Here is a 17082-nt window from a genome sequence, read left to right on the forward strand (position 1 = left end):
TTCCTGACCCAGGAATCAAACCTGTGTCTCCTACGGCTCCTGCACTGCAGGCAAATTCTTTACTCTGAGCCACTGGGGAAGCCCATCAGCATTCTATACATCTGGATAAAGTACATATAAAAGTATAATAATTGGAAGATATCAGGCAGGAAAATACCTTCCCTAAACTATGAAGGGAAACAGTATTTGATGGGTTTGGGTGGACTCCAGGAATTGGTGATGGACAGGGAGGCCTGGCGTGCTGCAGTTCACAGGGTCGAAAAGGGTCGGACACGAATGAGCAACTGAACTGAACTGAATGTCTTTTGAGTCTTTATAAAATAAAATTATCTGGATTGTAACTAGGTCAGATCAAGTGCCCAAATGAATTTTACAAAAGACTTGCCATTCATTAAGAACTAAAAGGAAATTAATTGCTTGGATACACTATACTTCAATGAAGAACAAGCATTACAGCAAAGAATCTCCTATATAAATTCCATCTTATGGGAGTATAATAGGGCTTACTTTCTGATATTGATGACTACCAAATGAATTTTCAACAGCCCTAGTGATACTTTGGCTAGAAATGAATCCTAGAGTATTCAGTATAGATGTCCTCTGGTCCCACGACTCGGTATCCTGGGGTCATTTGTATTGTATAGGAATTCCCAGTCTCTGGAGCAGAAACAGCCATAACCCAATGGTTGCCTTCCTTAGCTCCCATGTGCATTCCATATCTCTTATGACCTTATTACAAATTTATCTGCTATTAACAATCGGAGTCTCAGAAACATTGTAGCACCATCTAATCATAATAGATGTTCTTGTTGCTATCCAATTTAAGTGTATATTTATTTTTTAAAAAATAAAAATGAAGGGACATCTTTCTTGATCACTTTCCTTCAGAAATTTCTCTTAAATTATTATTATTTTTTAATTACCTTCATTTAACCTCTTAGTTCAAATAGTTAATGACCTGACTCACTCTTCCTCCTGCATCAGCCACACTGGCCTAAACCTGCTCTCACATAACAACTCTTGCATTTGCTCTTCCTTCATCTGAGGATGCTCTTCTCAGACATCTTGTGATCTGGTCCTCCTACCTTCAGGTCCTCTCATTAGGGAGCCATACCTGACCACCCTGTAAACAATCTCCACTGCTCTCTCTTATCCCTTTACCAAGCTTTGTTATTCTCCACAGCACTTAGCACCATTTGATACAAATGAATTTGTTTATTATCGTTCATCTCACAAGAATTTAAGTTCCCCAAGGACAGAGACTTTGGTACATTCACATCCTTATCCTTAGAGCCTCGCATGAGGTAAGCATCCAAGCAAGAATTGCTCTATCTAATGGCCCTATAGAGCCAAAGATACCCACCAACCCACCCCTCCTTTTTTTTTTTTTTCCACTTTTAAGAGAACAAATATTTTAGAAGTATATTGAAGTTAAAGAAAAAAAACAGCATCTTCTGCTTTTCAGAATTTCAAGGAAAAAATGACATTATCATGGGGGTAGAAAAATGAAGAGAATCACAGATAAGGTCATGCTGAGAAAAACTGATACTTTAAAGTTAGCAATACAGGCCTTATTCTTCCCTCTCAGGACATCTGAAGAAAGTTGCTGGCAAGACTCTCCATGCCAGCCATGATAGCAATGACACACAAACCCATCCTTCATGTCCTTTATTGTCTTCTGTTTATTGGCTGGGGAAATGATGACTCTCAAGCTCTTGCGTAGGCCATATTTCTTACTGCTACTTCCTGGCATATGCAGATAGGAGGAGGATTCAGATGTTTTTCGAATACATCTTCCATTATTGTTACATAGACTTTGACTGCAGAGTTTGGCTGCAGTTGTCACATTAACAGCATAATGGCCCAATGGCCCTTGAATAAATTTTTGCACAGACAAGCAGGTCTCCTGTGGGAAAAACAGAGATCTATTTAGATCACTTTCAAAACATGATTCAATGGTCCAGGGAGTATTTATTAATATTGACTTTTGTATTTGATAAGCCTGAGGAGAAAGAGTTTCAGTGGATTTAGCATTTAAATGAAAGACTAAGCCCTTATAAAATTCCTTAAGTGATGATCCATGCCTTTGGTTAGGAATACTCTAATGAACCAATTTCATACCATTTTCTGGGGAGGAGGATTCCACATTTTTCCACAAGAGCATCCTTTAAGAGATATTTGTACTGACACTTTAAAAAGAAAATCTTTAATGTAGGGTGATTTTTTTGAATTTGTGAAACAGTTTTGGTGCTGATACTTCATATATGTTAACATCAGGTGAGATTTTTCTCAGACTACCAAGTTATCCCATTCTTCTCCTTATTTCTTCAGAGGTAACAGTTCTCCTGAAGTGGGGAGGGGTACTACTTACATCCATGTTTTTATAACTTTATTGCATGTAAATGTAATTATGAACAATGTGTATAATATTATTTTGTGTTTTTAAATTCTTATACAAATTTATATCATTTGGAATATTTTATTTTCTACAACTTCCTTTGCAAACATTTTCAAGATCCTTTCCCCATATTCATATATGTAGCTCTTTAAAAAAAAAAATGTAGCTGTGGTTCAGTCTCATAGTAAAAATACATTGTACTTTATGTATCCATTGGCTGGGTTGTAGGAAGGATTCTATAAAAGATTATTATTTATTACCAAATTCCTGAGTCATTTGTATAGCATATGGAAAATTAGATTGTCTTCCTATAAATCTGCCACTAGGCACCATTGATTGTCCACAACCTTGAGTTTTAAGGCTAGTACACAGTTCTACCTACTAATGATCACACTGTGCAGCTAGGATGTGCTGGCCAAATTGAAATGACACCATCAGCTAGCCCAGAAGAATCTGGCTAGAATCTTCATCAACAGTTGCCTTAATCCATAAAGGAAGTACCATGGGAAAATCCTAGTAGATTCATTAACAAAAGTGTGTTTTCTATCAGCACTTCAATTATTTTGACCAATACTAACTCTAATGGAAGGGCTTCCCTGATGGCTCAGCTGTAAAGAATCTGCCTGCAATGCAGGAGATGCAGGAAACTCAGATTTGATCCCTGGGTTGGGAATATCCTTGAAGGAGGAAATGGCAACCCACTCCAATATTTTTGCCTGGAAAATTCTACGGACAGAGGAGTCTGGCAGGCTATAGTCCAAAGGGTCGGACATGACTGAGCATGCATGCACACATAACATGAATGCATAATTAAATTCCAATTAATTTAAAACAGTAGGACAGTTTCTCTTTGAGAAGAGGCCCCAAAACTGTGAATCCATGTGGAAAGGATTCAGGGGTTCAGATGGAAAGTCATAAGGCAGAATAAACTACTAATGGCAGGCAGTTGAACAAGGTGTCACTTTGGGCAATAACAAGTTCTGAAAATCGTGTATAATATTTTTGTTCCAGGCACATTCAGTCTAGGTCAGCCTCACATTATGTTTAGGAGTAAATGCTATTTTTAGTCAAGGCATGGCTCCTTATCTGGGGCATCAGAGGAAGTTTGTAGGACAGATGGGAAAGATAGAACAGTGAAACCACTGAACAAAACAAGAAAAGGAGAAGTAAGAAAGAGGGGTGGAAGAGGAAGAAAGAAGACCTGGGGGAGAGATGAATGAAAGAGAGCACAGGGTACAGGTAAACCCAATCAGGTTCAACTTGGGTTTCCCTGTTCTGTCCCTGCCCTCTTCCTCGAAATTCCTTCTTCACTTATCTTCTGGTATATCACACTCTTCTGGATTTTTCCTTTCTCACTGAATGCTCCTTTTTAATCTCATTTACTAGCTCATCTTCCCTACCTCTTAACCCTGGAGTGCCCTAGGCTTAATTTTTCTCTTTTCCAGCTATACTCTCTCTGGTTAAACTTACCCCTTCTCATTGCCTTAAATAGAACTCCCAGATGTGTATTTCCCAGAATTTATCTCTGATCAACTGTACACCCACCTACCTATTACACATCTCTACCTGGATGTCTCACGAACATTTCAACAACCTTAACCCATTCCAATGTGATCCCCTGATCCTCTTCCCAGCATATCTCAACATATGTAAGCTCCCTCTCTCCAATGCCTCAGGAGCAAAACCTGGAAGATGAAAGTTGTGTGGGGGTTGGAAGCATCTCTAACCTCATGCAAGAAAGAGCCAGACCCTACATGGCAGCCATGTGGGATGGTCTTCAAGAGACCACAGTAATTTTAAAAGCCAGCATATAAATAAAAATTACTTTGCCTGCTTTGCCTCCTCTCTATCCCAGTCTCCTGCACTCATCCTTGAAGCAAATGAGCAAAGAAATGAATGGTACTCCTCTTCCCCATAACTGAGACCCAAGCTTGGGGTGTGGGGAGGAGAAGCAAGAAGTTTTAACCTGGATAATAACAACCACCATTTACATGGCACTTGGCATGTGCCAGGTACTGTTTAAGTGCTTTACATGTATTAATCATGTAATTCTTATAACAGCCCTATGAGATAGATACTATTATTCTCACCATTTAACAGATAGAGAAATTGTAGAGATTTGTTCAAGGCCATTGGCTAGTAGGAGACAAAAAGTGAACATTGGAATCCAAGTCGTTCAGTCTTAGGCCTCCTCCTCTTACCAATACCAGCATGCTGATTTGTAGAATGCAAAATGAGAAAGAGCTGACTGTTTTTACATTTTTTGAGACAGAATGTTTTAATACTTGAAAAGTGAACTATTTGTTAATACCTGTGCATAAGTGTGTGCTCAGTCACTTCAGTCGTGTTCTAACTTTTTACGACCCCATGGACTGTAGCCCACCAGGCTCCTCTGTCTATGGGATTCTGCAGGCAAGAATACTGGAGTGGGATTTTCCCCACTCAGGTATCAAACCCATATCTCCTGCATCTCCTGCATTGCAGGCAGATTCTTTACCCACTGAGCCACCTGGGAAGCCAATTCATTAATACCTAAAAATGAGGAAAACTGTGGTTTCTGAATTTTCACTTAGGTAGTACAACAGGCCACCAACTGAACATGTTCAAAGTCAGTTGTGGAAAATAATAGAGTTACTTCACGTGAGAATTGCTATCAAGAGTAGAATGTTTATAATAAACGTTTATATTATATATGTGTATATATATATATATATATTTTTTTTTTCCTCCCATGAGCATTTCTATCATAGATAATCAGAAAATAAAGAATCAATTTTGGAGAATTCATCCTTTGTGTGGTTGAAAAATATTTGTTTTTAAAATTTGGTATTCTCTCTCTCTCTCTCTCTTTTTTTTTTGCATACGTATTATATCATTCTTGCTGTTGTTTGATTGTTAAGTTGTGTTGGACTCTTTTGCAACTCCCATGGATGTAGCCCCACCAGGCTCCTCTGTCCATGGGATTTTTCCAGGCAAGAATGGTGGAATGGGTTGCCATTTCCTTCTTCAGGAGGTCTTCCCAACCCAGGGATCGAATCCACATCTCCTATATTGGCAGGTGGATTCTTTGCCGCTGAGCCACCATCTACCAAAATTCTTACAAAGTAGGTTTTCTTTCAATACTTTTTTTTTAGATGAAGACATGGATACTCAGAGAGGTTAATTAATTTGCCCAAGATTACACCCCTAGAATGTAAAATTTGTATTCTTATTTAGGATTGTCTGATTGGAAAATTTATGCTCTTTTTACAACACTGTGGCTGGTACAGACAAATTGCTCAATGTGAGTCCCTGTGCTCTCTGAGTTTTGTTAAAGTCAACTGAGCAGATAATTAGCAACCATTTGTCTCTGACGTGAAAAATTAAAACAAAAACCAGAAGATGGTGGAGGAATAAGACAGGGAGACCTCTTTCTCCCCCATAAATTCATCAAAAGAACATTTGAACGCTGAGTAAATTCCACAAAACAACTTCTGAATGCCGGCAGAGGACATCAGACAGCCAGAAAAGCAGGCCATTGTCTTTGAAAGGAGGTAGGAAAAAATATAAAAGATAAAAAGAGAGACAAAACAGGTAGGGAAGGAGATCCGTCACAGGAAAGGAGTCTTAAAAAAGAGAGAAGTTTCCAAACACCAGGAAATACTCACTGGCAAGTCTGTGGTGAGCCTTGGAACCTCAGAGGGCAACATAACTGGGAGGAAAAATAAATAAATAATTAAAACCCACAGATTAACGTGCCCAACGGTAACTCCCCCAGCGGAAAAGCAGCGCAGATGCCCGTATCCACCACTAGCAAACGGGGGCTGGGCAGGGAGGCACGGGCTGCATTGCTTAGAATAAGGACTGGGCCTGAATGCCCCAAGGGCAATCTGAGGGAACTAACTTGAGATAGCAAACCAGACTGTGGGATAGCTACCCTGCAAAAAGCCCTAACCTAAGACACCGCCAGGCCCGCTCACAGAACAAAGGACTGACTAGAGCTCTCCGGCTGTGGACTTGCCCATCCCCCTGCTGGAGACAGGCAGGCGAGGGCTGCCAGAGCTGAAAGGGGGCAATCGTGGCCCCAGAGAGGCATCATTTACCAAACTGCAAGCAGGCTTCATTGCTAACCAAGACTTCTTGGGATTCTGGATGGTTGACATCCACCTGAGAAGGTGCACCAGTTGTACACCCAGAAAACCGAGCGGCAGGGACAGGAGAGGCAATAAGTTGCAGCGACCACACTCGCCAAACACCTGGTCACCTGAGCTGCTCGGACCTGGGAAGGGCACAAAACGCAGGCCCAGCCACGTCTGCGCCTTTGAGAAGTACCCGAGTACCTAAACTTGAGCGGCTTAGACCTGGGAAGTGCATACAACCCAGGGCTGGCCTCAGACAATTCCCAGCAGAGCAGCCTAGAGCCTAAGAAGTTTAGACAGGGAAAGCACACACGCTGTGAGCAGGGACAAACCCAGTGTGGCCGAGACACTGCGAGCACATGCCAGTGTTATTTGTTTGCAGCGTCCCTCCCTCCCTACAGCACGACTGAACAAGTGAGCCTAAAAAAGTGTCCACCACCGCCCCCTTGTGTCAGGGCAGAAATAAGACACTGAAGAGACCAGCAAACAGAAGCTAAAACAGAGGGAACCGCCTTGAAGTGACAGGTGCAATAGATTAAAACCCTGTAGTTAAGCACCGACTACATAGGAAGGGGCCTATAGATCTTGAGGAGTATAAGCTGGATCAAGGAACTATCTGAAAATGAACTGACCCCACACAGTCCACAACACCAGAGAAAGTCCTAGATATATTTTTGCTATTTTCATTCTTTAATTTTTTTTTTATTTTTAAGTCATCTATTACTCCTTTAATTTTCATTTTTATAACCTATTACTTTGCAAAAAAAAGAACCTATTTTTAAAGCAAACTTCATATATATATATATAATAATTTTTGTGACTTTGTTTTTTTTTCTTTAATATTGTATTTTTGAGAATCCAACCTCTATACTAGATTTTTAATCTTTGATTTTTGGCATTTGTTATCAATTTTGTACCTTTAAGAACCCAATCTTCAAAAATAAAAAAAATAAAAAAGAACCCAATCTTCAGTACCCATATTTACTTGGGAGTGAGATTACTGGCTTGACTGCTCTCTCCCCCTATGGACTCTCCTTTTTCTCCACCAGGTTAGCTCTATCTCCTCCCTTCCCCTTCTGTTCTTTATCCAACTCTGTGAATCTCTGTGTGTGTTCCGGACTGTGGAGAACACTTAGGGAACTGATTACTGGCTGGATCTGTCTCTCTCCTTTTGATTCCCCCCTTTATCCTCCTGGCCACCTCTGTCTCCTTCCTCCCTCTTCTCTTCTCTGTATAACTATGTGAACTTCTCTGAGCGGTCCAGACTGTGGAGAGCACATAAGGAAGTGATTACTGGCTAGCTTGCTCTCTCCTCTTTTGATTCCCCCTCTTCTTCTCCTGGTCACTTCTATCTCCCTTCCCCCTCTTTTCTTTTCCATGTAACTCTGTGAACCTCTCTGGGTGTCCCTCACTGTGGACAGACTTTTCATCTTTAACCTAGATGTTTTATCATTGGTGCTCTGTAGATGGAGAAGTCTTGAGGCTACTGTAAGAGTAAGACTGAAAACCAGAGGCAGGAGGCTTAAGTCCAAATTCTGAGGACACCAGAGAACTCCTGACTCCAGGGAACATTAATCGATAGGAGCTCATCCAATGCCTCCATACATACACTGAAACCAAGCACCACCCAAGGGCCAACAAGTTCCAGAGCAAGACATACCATGCAAATTCTCCAGCAACACAGAAACATAGCCCTGAGCTTCAATATACAGCTGCCCAAAGTCACTCCAAACACACTGACATCTCACAACGCATTACTGGACACTTCATTGCACTCCAGGGAGAAGAAATCAACCTGCCTGACTTCAGGCTCTACTACAAAGCCACAGTTGTCAAGACATTATGGTACTGGCACAAAGACAGAAATATAGATCAATGGAACAAAATAGAAAGCCCAGAGATAAATCCACGCACCTATGGACACCTTATCTTTGACAAAGCAGGCAAGAATATACAATGGAGAAAAGACAAACTCTTTACCAAGTGATGCTGGGAAAACTGGTCAACCACTTGTAAAAGAATGAAACTAGAACACTTTCTAACACCATACACAAAAATAAACTCAAAATGGATTAAAAATCTAAATTTAAGACCAAAAACTATAAAACTCCTAGAGGAGAACATAAGCAAAACACTCTCTGACATAAATCACAGCAGGATCCTCTATGACCCACCTCCCAGAATATTGGAAATAAAAGCAAAACTAAACAAATGGGACCTAATTAAAATTAAAAGCTTCTGCACAACAAAGGAAACTATAAGCAAGGTGAAAAGACAGCCTTTAGAATGGGAGAAAATAATAGCTAATGAAACAACTGACAAAGAGTCTCAAAAATATACAATCAACTCCTACAGCTCAATTCCAGAAAACTAAATGACCCAATCAAAAAATGGGCCAAGGACCTAAACAGACATTTCTCCAAAGAAGACATACAGATGGCTAACAAACACATGAAAAGATACTCAACATCACTCAGTATCAGAGAAATGCAAATCAAAACCACATTGAGGTACCATTTCACGCCAGTCAGAATGGCTGCTATCCAAAAGTCTACAAGCAATAAATGCTGGAGAGGGTGTGGAGAAAAGGGAACCCTCTTACACTGTTGGTCAGACTGCAAACTAGTACAGCCACTATGGAGAACAGTGTGGAGATTCCTTAAAAAACTGGAAATAGAACTGCCATATGACCCAGCAATCCCACTTCTGGGCATACGTACTGAGGAAACCAGAATCGAAAGAGACACATGTACCCCAGTGTTCATCGCAGCACTGTTTGGAATAGCCAGGACATGGAAGCAACCTAGATGTCCATCAGCAGACGAATGGATAAGAAGGCTGTGATACATATACACAATGGAGTATTACTCAGCCATTAAAAAGAATACATTTGAATCAGTTCTAATGAGGTGGATGAAACTGGAGCCTATTGTACAGAGTGAAGTAAGCCAGAAAGAAAAACACCATACAGTGTATTAAAGCATATATATGGAATTTAGAAAGACGGTAACTATAACCCTGTATGTGAGACAGCAAAAGAGACACAGATGTATAGAACAGTCTTTTGGACTCTGTGGGAGAAGGCGAGGGTGGGATGATTTGGGAGAATGGCTTTGAAACATGTATATTATCATATGTGAAATGAATCGCCAGTCCAGGTTCAATGCATGATACAGGATGCTCAGGGCTGGTGCACTGGGATGACCCAGAGGGATGGTATGGAGAGGGAGAGGGAAGGGGGGGATCAAGATGGGGAACACATGTACATCTGTGGTGGATTCATGTCAATGTATGGCAAAACCAATACAATATTGTAAAGTAATTAGCCTCATTTAAAATAAATAAATTTATATTAAAAAATAAAATAAAAATTAAAAAAAACCCCACAATATCTGTAATATCTCCAAGATGCTGGTAGGGAAACCACTGCTTACCTTTGAATCAGAATAGTCATATCCTCCCCACAATATTACTCCTGATGCCCCCAGTGCTGCACTCTCACCAATTGTATGCACTAAGTCCTCCTAAAAAAGAGAAGGGTCGCAAGTAGATTCTGCCACTCATATTTAATCACTGACAATTCAAAAATGTTTCAGTCTATCAACTGTGGTAAAGAACATACTGATAACATTATCTTTGTTTCTAAAACAAAGGACTATAGAGCAGAATAGGAAAAGGTAATTCTGCCTGGGATACTTACCTGATAAATATGTATGATGTTCCAAGCAGTATTCTAGACACTAAGAATATAAAAATGAAATAGATTCCATTTCTTGTTCTTGAGAGTGTGTTTTAGTGTGATGATTATGACAGACATATATAATTTCAGGGTAACAAATTAAATTATATATTAGCACCCACAAGACATACATAGATTAGAGAAAGTGGTTAATGTTGCATGGAAGTGTATTGGAAGATTTCCTTCAAGAGGTGAAATTTCAGAGTGGTCTTTGGAAAGGAGTATAAATTGATAAAATAGACTTAAGAGAGCAGAGTTTTTTTTATCCAGTAGGAAAAAAAGAAAAGGCAGAGTCATATGTAGGAAAAAGTGTGATTCCTTGAGAAGTGTCAGTAACTCTTATGGTAGGTAAAAAGCACTGGGGATGTGGGGAGAAGTAAATGTATCTGAATCCTTGTATTAGGTTAGCCAAAAAGTTCTTCGGAGTTCAAATAAAAATAAAAGACACATTTTTCATTTTCATGAAGAATTTTACTGAACAAAATATTCACTGTTTTGCTCCACTGCCTTCTGCTATTTTTCAGGCAATTTCATTTTCCCAAAACTTTTTATCTTTTTGAGCAAACAACTCCTTTCCAGGGAGTTGAATTTTTTTCCATTAATAGAATTTTGTAAAGACTGAAATAAATGGACATCCAAATGTGTAGTGTCTGATGAATATGGCAGATGAATCAGAACTTCCCAGCCAAGCTATAACAGTTTTGCCTGGTCATCAAAGAAAGATACAGTCTCAAGCTATCCTAATGGAAGATAATGCATTTTATGTTTGAGTAGCTGTTGGAATTGTTTGGTTTCCAGAAGGAGCTCATAATAAAAGCCACTCTTTCTAATCCCACCATATAAACAACATCACCTTCTTTAGATGAAGATAGGCCTTTGGTGTGGTTGGTGGTGGTTTATTTCACTTGCCCCATGATCTCTTCCATTCCACGTTATTGTACAATATCCACTTTTCATTGCCCATCACAATTTGTTGTAAAAACGGAACATTTTCATTATGTTTAAGTGCAGAATCGCATGTGGAAATTTGGTTAAGATGGGTTTTTTTCTGCTTAACTTATGTGGCACCCATATATCAAAACAATGAAAATAACCAAGTTAGTGCAAATGATTTTCAAGATTTGGATATTTTGAGTATGTTGGCTATCTCCCAAGTGGTATAATGTTGATTGTTCTCAATTAATGGTTTGATATGATCACTATCAATTTCAACTTGTTTACTTCACCTTGGAGCATTGTCCAGTGAGAAATCTCCAGCATGAAAATCTGCAAACCACTTTTGACATGTTTGATCAGTCACAGCACCTTCTCCATACACTGCACAAATCTTTTTATGCATTTCTATTGTTTTTACCTTTCTTGAAATAATAAGCATAATATGCAGAAAATGTTTTGCTTCCATCTTCAGTATTAAAGTGGCTACACAAAAATTCACTCATTTGGATAAGACATTTTTAACTTTTAATTTTTTATATTTTTAATGAAGTATAAATGATTTACAAATATTGTGCTAGTTTCAGGCATTTGGCATAGTGCTTTGATTTTTTTATGTATTACAAAATGATCACCATAAGCTTAGTTACCATCTGTCATCATCATAGTTACTACAGCATTATTGACTGTATTCTCTATGCTGTACGTTATGTCTCTGCTGCTGCTGCTAAGTCGCTTCAGTCGTGTCCGACTCTGTGCGACCCCATAGATGGCAGCCACCAGGCTCCACTGTCCCTGAGATTCTCCAAGCAAGAACACTGGAGTGGGTTGCCATTTCCTTCTCCAATGCATGAAAGTGAAAAGTGAAAGTGAAGTCGCTCAGTCATGTCCGACTCTTCGCAACCCCCTGGACAGCAGCCTACCAGGCTCCTCCGTCCATGGGATTTTCCAGGCAAGAGTACTGGAGTGGGTTGCCATTGCCTTCTCTGACATTATATCTCTAGGTCTTATTTATTTTATAATTTCCAACCCTCTACCTCCTTCCATGGGACACCATCAGTTTCTTATCTGTATCTATGAGTCTGTTTTTGTTTTCGGTTTGTTTACACTCTGATATGACAGCTGTCACAACACAATCTAAAAAAAACTGTTTTGAATGAAGGTAAAGACAACTAAGTGCTACCAGAAGTATTGTATAGAAAAACACAAATGAACTTTCTGGCCAACCCAATAGATAAGTAACATCCAAATACAAGTGTCTTTTGTGTATATTTTATTACACAATTTTAAAGTGTTAGGGCTTAGCTACAAGAAAGTTTTGACACTGGAAGGCCACACATTTGCAACTAAGATATTTTCAGCTGTCATAAAAACATATTGAAGAAGGAAGTCAAGATGACAGTCAGGGACCCCAATTAGAGATGATGAAAACTGTTCAATGAGAAATGATGAGAGCGTCAACAAAGGCAAGGTCAGTCCTTGTAAAGCATAGAGGACAGATTGAACAGTTCTTTGGAAATTAAGATGGATAAGATTTAGTTACCTACTGGATAATAGACAGAGAAGGAAGGCATCCAAGTGACTCTCAAGTGGGATGACTAAGTAGATTATAGTTCACCAGGATAAGAAACAGAGGAGGTCATGTTCATGATTATAGACCAAGAGCAAAGAAGCAGGAAATAGGAAGAGATGAAAGAGAGAAGGAATGATAGATGGACAGTCTGCATTCTTTCCTTCCCTGCAAGGTATGGAGAATCAGAGATCCAGTATAAAGGTAAAATATTCAAAAGCCAGAATGAGAAAATGGCCATGCTTCAGCAAAGCTCCTCTGCAGTATATGAAGTCTCCAGTAACCTAGCACTCTGTTTCACAATTTGTCTACATAATGAAACAAGAAAAAAAAAATCATTCTTCCATTATACTAACTAGCATTGCCTTCATTAAATGAAAATCAGGTCTCTCATTCAAATTGAGACACTGGAAAGAAAATATCTAGCAGAGTTAGCTTTAAGTGATTTCATAATTACAATATGCAGAACATAATAAATGATGTTGTGCTTAGTCACTCAATCATGTCCAATTCTTTGTGACCCATTGGACTGTAGGCCACCAGGCTCCTCTGTCCATGGGATTTTTCAGGCAAGAATACTGGAGTGGGTTGCCATTTCCTTCTCCAGGGAATAAAAGATGTTATAATAATGCTATTTAAACAATAAATGAGATTCATGCTGTTTGTTCATGTGAAAAGGGAAAGATTCATGTGAAAAGGGAAAGGCAATTGCATAGTATTAAAACACTTCAGTATACTATTACTCAGATAACACTATAATTTTGGTTTTCTGAAATAGAGCTCAGAGGTGATACTTAGCCCATAATTGACTTTGAAAATCAAATATTATCCCAAAAAGGGGACTTTACAAACAAGAATTTCATTAAAATGTGGCTTATCTCATTCTATCCTTTTCTATCAAGACAAAATATCTGACTGCATGGCTTATTATTTTCTACTCATTATTCATAATACATTGTGACATACTGTAGACACTCAATAAGTATTTTTTGAAGGAATAAATATAATTCCCCAATGGATTTGAGAAAGTGACATGATTTGAGAAATCTGTTACTTGAGGAATAATTTATTGAGAAGATTTTGGTAGATCTGACTGACATCATCCAATACTTGGAGAACTGACTTTTGAAATAGAGATTTGATTTATTCTGTATTGCACCAGAAGTTAAGATTATAACTAATAGTGATATGAAGTTATCCAGAGGCAGAGTAGACTTAACATAGTCAAGAACTTTTCAGGGATTAATTGGGTTCCCAAGTGGCAGTTTTCCTTCTAGAATAGGAAGAACCCCATGAAAAAGAAAGTGCTAAAGCAGGTAACAAAAGATCCGTGTTTGAGGGTGAGGCAGATTAGGCATATCTGACATCCTCCAACTTTTTATCATGGTGCTATATTTCTTTTCCTCCTAAACACTGAATTAATATTCCATTTTGAATAATACTGAGTAATCCTACAAGAATAGCAATGTAAAGCTTACTAAACAGTATTTGGGTCAATATATTTTATTCTGAAATATTTGAGGAAGAACTGATATTTCATTTAAATGTTCTTATCACAAATGTAAGTGATTTCAGTACTGCTTCTGTGTTGTGTACTAGAAAAACTGAATTGTGAGCTCACAGCTATTGATGGAGATTTAAGGGTTTTCTCACCTGACCACCCACCCAATAATTGAATCCCTACAAGAATATCCTATATAAGTGACCATCTAGATAAAGCTTGAATACTTCCAAGACTCTACAAACCCATTATCTTCCAAACCAGTTCATTCCTACATCTTTGTGCTTCCTACCTTGTGTATGCAGATGACACCACTCTTATGGCAGAAAGTGAAGAGGAACTCAAAAGCCTCTTGTTGAAAGTGAAAGAGGAGAGTGAAAAAGTTGGCTTAAAGCTTAACATTCAGAAAACTAAGATCATGGCATCCAGTCCCATCACTTCATGGAAAATATATGGGGAAACAGTGGAGACAGTGGCTGACTTTATTTTGGGGGGCTCCAAAATCACTGCAGATGGTGATTGCAGCCATGAAATTAAAAGATCCTTACTCCTTGGAAGGAAAGTTATGACCAACCTAGATAGCATATTCAAAAGCAGACACATTACTTTGCCAACAAAGGTCCGTCTAGTCAAGGCTATGGTTTTTCCAGTGGTCATGTATGGATGTGAGAGTTGGACTGTGAAGAAAGCTGAGCGCCGAAGAATGGATGCTTTTGAACTGTGGTGTTGGAGAAGACTCTTGAGAGTCCCTTGGACTGCAAGGAGATCCAACCAGTCCATTCTAAAGGAGATCAGTCCTGGGTGTTCACTGGAAGGAATGATACTAAAGCTGAAACTCCAGTACTTTGGCCACCTCATGCGAAGAGTTGACTCATTGGAAAAGACCCTGATGCTGGGAGAGATTGAGGGCAGGAGGAGAAGGGGACAACAGAGGATGAGATGGCTGGATGGCATCACGAACTCGATGGACATGAGTTTGAGTGAGCTCCGGGAGTTGGTGCTGGACAGGGAGGCCTGGCGTGCTGTGATTCAGGGAGTCGCAAAGAGTCGGACACGACTGAGTGACTGAACTGAACTGAACCCTGTGTAAGTCTAAGAATACTTTTATATAAACCACTTTCATTGCCTTGACACTCATCACTAGATTACATTTTAGATTTTTGAAGATAAAATCAACAATCTATATTATTTTTAAGTAACAGAATCAATTAAAACATAAAAATGCAATATATTGAAAACATAGTTGGTAAATAATTTACCCAAGCTCTCCTTTATACAGTTTTGATTTGGAAAATTGCTGCTACTGTTTCACGTTAAGAGTTTCTTTAATATGAATTTTCTTCCTAGTTAAATTTAATCTGTTGCATGATTAAACTTAAACTACAGTTCTGCAGGAAACCCTTGTAAATGCTAAGCTGGTAAAAATCATCACTTACAAACTCTTAAGCAAACACCTAATTGTCAATGACATTGTTTCAGAATTGGCCTGACATTTGAAGGACTACATGGTTTTAGTAATAGAATAGCATTCTGTTATTAAGGGGATATAAGCATCCTAAAACATTATTCCCTAAATTTCATATTCTACTAAATTTCCATTTTTTAATGTGTGACTGTATTTTTTTTTCTTACCTGTGACAAAGCTTCAACACTATTCAAATAAAATGGTCTGGAAAAAATAAAAACTGGTAAAACATAGTCATCTTTAGCCATTTCAGCAATTCTCATAGCTTCTCTAACTCGATAGTGAACAAATTTCAAAGCATTTAAACTTGACTTCAATATTTTATCCAAATATACTGAAGTATAAAGTGCTCTGCTTTTTTCCCATAGCCACTGAAGTTGGTCATTGCGGAAAATTTCGTCACTTGGGCATTTACCTGTGTAGGTCTGTGGATTTATCCTATAATCATAATTGTAGCAGTCTGGATAGAGATAAAAGCCCCATAGACATTTTGGTCTCATTTCTAAAGCCAGTGTGAGAGTAGCATTCATAATACTCTTTCCAGCAGTTTCAAATTCCTTTTGGGCAACTGTTCTCACTTTCATTTCTGACCAATCAGGATGGTGGTTTCTAGTAAAGTCTAAGGAGTGGTTTTTATATATTACTCTATTGCCCCAATTTCTGTCCCATTGTGGCTTCCAGCTTTCCCAGTCAATGATAACAAGACCTTCTGATCTCCACCAAGGAAAAACTTTTGCAATGTCATCAGCGGTCTTCCTCAGGTGTGTAGGAAGGCTCATATTCTGTGGTATCCCTCCATTAAAGGATTTTCCCTCTGGAGAGAAATAAGGATAACACCCTAATTCATTTGGATAAATTATGGCAATTGTCGATCCACTCTGAGTCTCCAAAGGATTTGATATAATATTAAATAACTGAAGATTCAGATCCACATTGAAGAAATGCTGGCACTGCATTGTTGGGGCGGCCCAGAAAATGTTGAAAGGTCTTTTCGTGATCACTGGAGGCATTGCTGGCTTGAGGGCTGAGTGAGTGAACACCGTCAAGAGCAGCAGCACTCCTAACCATGCCACCCGGGGGTTACACATGGTTCATAGTTTTCACCATCACGTTAGGCAATCTCCTTAAAAATAAGAAGAGGAAGAAAAATTAAACATGATGGAGTCAAATGTTCCTTAAATCAAGTAAACTCATGGTAGTGTTTAAGCTACTCTTTGAGTTGTAGACTGACTTTTTACAAGATTTATGAGATTTATTGATATCTAGGCATAATTTATACTTTTAACAGGGAAGAAAAATGAGGTGCTTTAAAAAAAAAAAAAAAAACTAGAAAAGTAAAAAAAAAAAAAAATCCAGTG

At 38.8% G+C, this 17082-nt stretch overlaps 1 protein-coding gene across 1 annotated transcript; it reads right to left on the reverse strand.

Moving 5' to 3' along the window:
* Nucleotides 1–1489: 1489 nt before the first annotated feature.
* Nucleotides 1490–16812, reverse strand: LOC113890890 (hyaluronidase-4-like). The gene is made up of 3 exons (XM_027538428.1): nucleotides 15892–16812; nucleotides 9951–10040; nucleotides 1490–1906 (listed from the first exon to the last, which is right to left on the reverse strand). Exons 1-3 carry the CDS (start codon nucleotides 16810–16812, stop codon nucleotides 1490–1492), a joined length of 1428 nt encoding a protein of 475 aa, XP_027394229.1.
* Nucleotides 16813–17082: the final 270 nt, after the last annotated feature.

This window comes from Bos indicus x Bos taurus, chromosome 4, assembly GCF_003369695.1.
Source record: "Bos indicus x Bos taurus breed Angus x Brahman F1 hybrid chromosome 4, Bos_hybrid_MaternalHap_v2.0, whole genome shotgun sequence".
Lineage (NCBI taxonomy): Eukaryota > Metazoa > Chordata > Mammalia > Artiodactyla > Bovidae > Bos > Bos indicus x Bos taurus.